Below are 6,298 nucleotides of genomic sequence, written 5' to 3'. Positions count from 1 at the left end.
TCTACTTCCCTTCACCCTTACCTGTGCCTCCCCCTCATCCCTCTCTACTTCCCTTCACCCTTACCTGTGCCTCCCCCTCATCCCTCTCCGTTCCCCCTCCCCTTACCTGTGCCTCCCCTCATTCCTCTCCGTTCCCCCTCCCCTTACCTGTGCCTCCCCCCTCATCCCTCTCTACTTCCCTTCACCCTTACCTGTGCCTCCCCCTCATCCCTCTCCGTTCCCCCTCCCCCTCATCCCTCTCCGTCCCCCCCTCATCCCCCTCCATCCTCCTCATCCTCCCCCTCCTCCCTCTCCATTCCCCCTCCTCCTTACCTCATCGACTGGTGACACACTGTGTAGTTCATCATCACTGGATTCTTCCCGCATCCCGCGCGCCGTCACGAGGCAGGGAACACTCCCGGTCAACGACGACTCCTTCAGCGAGTCGACAGCGCCCTCTAGGTTGCTGAGCGAGCGACGACGCACGCCCCAGTTGAAGTTGTCCATCGTATCGTCCTGCGAAGATGAAGTTAAACGGCTGAGCGTTTGAGCAGTTGAGGGACAGTTATCACATTACATTACTAACAACCCTTTTCTCCTCTTTCTCCTCATCCATCTCCACTTCCTCCCCTTTCTCTCTCATTCTTCCTTCTTCTCCTTTTCCCCTTCCCCTTAATGAACTCTAATGTACTACTGACATGCAATTGCTAACATGAGCAAAACAAGGTTAGAAGGTTAGATACGTGAGGGCCATGAGCTGGTAGTTGGTACGCAAAAATGTATGCAACACTTAATTGAGTAGAGTACGTATTAGATCATACTAGTATTCCAAGATATCTTCCTGTTCCTGCACATCCTCCACCTCCTTCCTTCCCCTCACCTCCATCCTCATCATCTCCCCTTCCCCTTCTACTCCTACTCCACCCGCTCCTCCTCCTACTCCTCCTCCCACTTCGCCCCACCTCTGCACTCTCCAGCTCAATGTCTAGGAAGTCAAAGTCCTTGAAAACTCCGAACTGGTTGTCCGTGGATCCACCATGTTCCATCTTGCTCTCTGTCAGCGACACCTCGTTAGGGGACATCTCCTCACTGCTTGAGCACATGCTAGACTGCCGCTCAGCGATGTCACTGTTCTGACTGAATATCACCTGTAGCAAGAATACATGCGAGTCAGAGAGAGTGGCGTCTGACTACCTGGTCACTTCTTACCAGATCAAAAACATGATTACGATAGCAGTATTTATTGAATACTATAAATAAATACAACTTTTAAGAGCACACACACACACAACAAAAATCTAATCCATAATCTCATTAGTGACAGGACAGAGTGTAACCTTTTACACCCTATCACCCGTGCATCTTGTACCTACAACCTTCACAGATGGGTAATAGTGCGGCATTACTTACAGATGGGCTCTTGGTTAGGCCTACTCTCTCTCCATACACTGTCAGCAGGTTGACTAGTCTTTCCCTCGTCCTTGGCTGAAACCCACAATGAAAAAACACGCATTAGCACATGCACTGAATCAGCAAACAGCAATGGCACTCAGACTACACACAGCACATAATCTAATACTTTAACATTTTAACTTTAAAATTTTAATATTAAAAATAGTTTTTTTATTATTTTTATTTTTTATTATTTTTTAAATTGTATTTTAAGCTCAGTGGCTGATTACTGTACATACACCCGGACGTCGTATACCTGGGACAGGTGAGGTCGCTTCCATCCGGACTGGGTCCCGTTCTGCCCGACAGCTGAGCTTCTTCCTGGGGATAGCTCCAGGGAGTTTGTCTCCTTGCTTCCGTCGGACGTCTGGCTGCCGTGACGGTACTTACGGCCGGCTATCGGCGTCGTCGTGATATCAAACGAGAAATCCATCGTACGACCTGTCAGTGGTGAGATAGGGTTAAGGCTGCACTATGAAGACTGAGAGAGTTAGAGCTGTGCTAGTACTTAATAAAAACCAAGTTAATCCAAGCACTGGTCACGCATTCACGCATCAGCTCAGACCTACGACATGGTGACGAGTTTCCGAGAATGAAGGTAGGTAGGCCTACATTATGTGGACAGGGGTTTGGAGGATAGGGATAGAGTAGGATATATGTGCAAAAGAGATACAGGTAAAGAAGGATATAGGTCTTCAAAAGACAGAGGAAGCTGGAAATGGGTTCACCAGATTCACATGGGAAAAAAGATGCAGTTAAGAGGAACACAGGTACTGTCTGCCCCGAAAATAGTTTCCTTTTATTTATACTCCGCCACGTTGCCGCGCGTAGCCACTCCCTCATGTTCTACACACCTGGCAACTCCTTCTTTGGCACTATGGACTCAGCCTCGGCGAATGATGTGTGGGAGGAGAGGGAGGCAATACTGGAGATGTCCGATGCTGGAAGCTTCGTCTTCGGCGGGATGGCGACTAGTGATGAGGACTTTGTTACGACCAGCTTCAGTATCTTAGATGCCTCCTTCCAGTGACTGCCCTGCTCGGCGATATAGTTAACATCAGTCATACGATCAGCGTCACATCGACGCCTCACTGTCAGCGGATTTTACTATTTGATTTACTTATTTACGTTATTCATTTATTTACTTATTTATTTATTATGAAGATTTTTACACGAAGAAATACTTATTAAGTATAGAATTCCTGAAATACTTAAAACAGGTGAAATTAACAAGAAGAGTGACCAAATGTGAATTAAAATGTGCCATGCTTATATAAATTTATTCACATAGAAGTGAGGATCACTGACAGTCAAGTACCGAATATCAACTAATATCTAGTATAACTCACATCTAGGTGGCGACTGATACATCGTATCAGCTCCTCGTTGACAGCCTGGTAGTTACAGGGAGAGTTGATGTCGATATAATGAAGCATACAGTAGATGATGTTCATAATGGGAACCTGTACATAGGATGGCCCCTTCTCCAACACCTGTAGTAACAAACACACAGCCATGATGGGAACCTGTACATAGGATGGCCCCTTCTCCAACACCTGTAGTAACAAACACACAGCCATGATGGAAACCTGTACATAGGATGGCCCCTTCTCCAATACCTGTAGTAACAAACACACAGCCATGATGGGAACCTGTACATAGGATGGCCCCTTCTTCGCAACACCTGTGTAACAAACACATCAGCATGATAGGGAACTGTACATTGGATGCCCCTTCCTCACATACCTGTAGTAAAACAAACACACATCCATGATGTGGAACCGTTGACGATAGGATGGCCGCTTCTCATAACAACCTGTTACCTATAAAACAACAAGCCATGATGAAGAACCATAACGGACATAGGATGGCCCGATTCAGTCCATAACCGTGTGTAGGTAACAAACACCACAGCCTCTGATGGGAACCTGTACATAGGATGGCCCCTATCTCCAACCACCTGTAGTTAACAAACACACACCGATGATGGGAACCTGACATAGAGGATGAGCCCCTTCTCAACACCTGTACGTAAACACAGCAGCCATGATCGGAACCTGTACATTAGGCAGGCCCTTCTGCTAACACCTGGTAGTTGAACAAAAACACACAGCGCATGATGGGACCTTACATAGGGATGGGCCCCTTCATCCAACACCTGTACTAAACAAGCACAAGCGCATGATGGGGAACCTGTCACAATAGGATGGCCCCTTCTCCAAACACTTGTTAGTAACAAAACACACAGCACATGATGGCGAACCTGTCAATAGGATGGCCCCCTTCGTTAACACCTGTACGTAAACACACAGCCCATGATGGCGAACGCTGTACATAGGATGCCCTTCTCCATAACCTGTACTAAACACACAGCCATGATGGAAACCTGTACATAGGATGGCCCCTTCTCTAACACCTGTACTAAACACACATCCATGTTGGCAAGACGTGTCAACCTGTCTAGCCTGTAATATGCAGTGAGCGATGGACATACCTCCATAAGGAATGAGATCATGTTCAGACTGAGATTTTCGTAGTTGTCATGGAGATACTTGACAACACACTTGGTCCACTGCATGTACTCCTTGCTGAATGTGCGGCGGCTGTACAGTGTCATCACGGTTCCCAGGTTCTCAAGCTTTTTAGACTTCTCTAGGCACATCTGTGTGGCAGCATAGGAACGAGGTTGACAACATAGAACATTACTGTGCTTTACACGAATACAAAGCTCACCGTCACCTTATCAGGCCGATTGTAAAGGATAAAATTTAAGTCTATAATAAAACACAAAATTAGTAATAGAAAATGTGAGTATAATAGTATATATGTATAAGTATATTATTAAGAGCGTATAAAGAAGGAGAGCGTACAACGGTAAAATGCTGAAACCATGTTGCGGTATTCGTCGAATTAAGAAACTTTGCCCGTTTTATTTTGACGATTCTTTGCGGTATTATTGATCAGCTGTCCTACCTTGCTAATATAAAACAAACCGCTTGTCCCTACGATGACCCTACGCTGAGATAATGAGTGGTGGAAATCTGGTATTTTTGCCGAAAACCGACTCGAGATCCCTGTTTGCTGCGACCCTCTCGCTTTGTGGCCAGTGTGTTGCTTCCGGTCACCGCTGTGTAGCGCCATGGTAGCGCTGACTCATTACGTCAGTACTACAGAGTTTACTACATCCAGCGTGAGGTGGGCACAGGTGGGGGTCATCACTATGGCAATCAATAACAGACGTCATTCATTCCATTTGTCAATCATTGACAGAAACACGCGAGATTTCCCGAAGTGTCAAAGCGAGAGACAGTCGCAGTCAGCAGGTATCTCGAGTCAGTTTTCGGCGAAAATACCAGATTTTCACAGCTCATTATCTCAGCGTAGGGGCATCGTAGGGACGTGCGGTTTGTTTTATATTAACAAGGTAGGACAGCTGATCAATAATACTGCAAAGAATCGTCAAAATAAAACGGTCAAAGTTTATTAATTCGACTAATACTGCAACATGGTTTCAGCATTTCACCGTTGTACGCTCTCCTTCTTTATACGCGCTTAATATTATATATATAATTATAAGTAAAATAGCATTGTATCTAACTTGGAACAAAAAGATAGTACTAGGACTCACATGAAATTAGACTACTAGGAATAAAATCTAACCTGTGCTATTGCCTCAGCACTGTCCACACAGAGCTGGTTGGGCGACTCGTAATGGTGGCTCATGTAGGGAAGTAACGCCATCACATTCATTGGAAAACCTGCCGAGCAACACACAAACACATCATATACACTTTTCTCCTCCACAGATAGAGAACCAGTGTAGGATATATAATCCTGCACAAACTCTTCACCCATACTGCCCTGCAACACAGCACAAACCCTTCACTCTGCTGGTCTGCCACATAGCATCCATCATTTGTGCGACTGTTTACGTTTATTTTAAACAATACATTGCATTTTCATTATGTTCGCAAGACAATGTATACACACAGCATGAGTTGTTCATGTTCCCAATTATATTTATTGTAAATATTACCTTGCATTTCCGTTATATTTTCACGACATCATGGTATTACGTAGCATGGGTATTTCGTGTTTTGACTATACAGCTTCTGTAGCATGTGACATGGTACATACCAACTGCACATGATGGATCCACGATGGGACAGTCCAGATAGATGATCAGCTCAGATAACAGCACCAGCGTAGGTTCATATGTTACCGGTGATGTACAACCCTGCAGATAACCACATTAATCAGTGCGTGACAACAACGACGATGACGGCGATGACAAAATGACAACAACAACAACAACACCATCACCACCACCACCAACGACAACAACAACAACAACAACAACAACAACAACAACAACAACAACAACAACAACAACAACAACAACAACACCATCACCACCACCACCACCACCAACGCCAACAACAACAACAACACCATCACCACCACCACCACCACCAACGCCAACAACAACAACAACACCATCACCACCACCACCAACGACAACACCATCACCACCACCACCAACGACAACAACAACAACAACAACAACAACAACAATAACTAAGCCTTCAGTACTATGTCTTGAACTGATGGTAAATGATTCTCTGTTTGGTTTCTTTAGAAACTGTGCGTTACCTTTAGTAGCAGAGCTTGCACTCCTGGGTAGTCCTTCCACTTTAGCTGCTGTAGAATCTTATCCAGCTTCTCTCTATAGTCTGGCCTGTCCAACTGTACGTGCTTCAGAATCTGTCAAAAGAGTAACAGTTAATACATGCCACACACATATGCATGTCAAGCCGCATACACTATTCATCTGGACTGCACAAGCGCACACTTTCGAATTGACAGC

General features: G+C 45.3%; 1 protein-coding gene across 1 annotated transcript in view; it reads right to left on the bottom strand.

Moving 5' to 3' along the window:
• Nucleotides 1–6,298, bottom strand: part of LOC106812378 (protein furry-like) — a gene marked incomplete in the record, with an annotated part of 82,470 nt that overhangs the window by 8,020 nt on the left and 68,152 nt on the right. The window contains 10 exon segments of the mRNA XM_014816237.1: nt 323–495; nt 942–1,127; nt 1,390–1,464; nt 1,688–1,872; nt 2,286–2,466; nt 2,781–2,924; nt 3,926–4,093; nt 5,092–5,189; nt 5,569–5,668; nt 6,085–6,195. Coding sequence (XP_014671723.1) covers nt 323–495; nt 942–1,127; nt 1,390–1,464; nt 1,688–1,872; nt 2,286–2,466; nt 2,781–2,924; nt 3,926–4,093; nt 5,092–5,189; nt 5,569–5,668; nt 6,085–6,195 — 1,421 coding nt within the window.

This window comes from Priapulus caudatus, unplaced genomic scaffold (assembly GCF_000485595.1).
Source record: "Priapulus caudatus unplaced genomic scaffold, Priapulus_caudatus-5.0.1 Scaffold641, whole genome shotgun sequence".
Classification (NCBI taxonomy): domain Eukaryota; kingdom Metazoa; phylum Priapulida; class Priapulimorpha; order Priapulimorphida; family Priapulidae; genus Priapulus; species Priapulus caudatus.
Note: the sequence above shows the minus strand (reverse complement) of the source record. Positions and strands in the feature narration are given on the sequence as shown.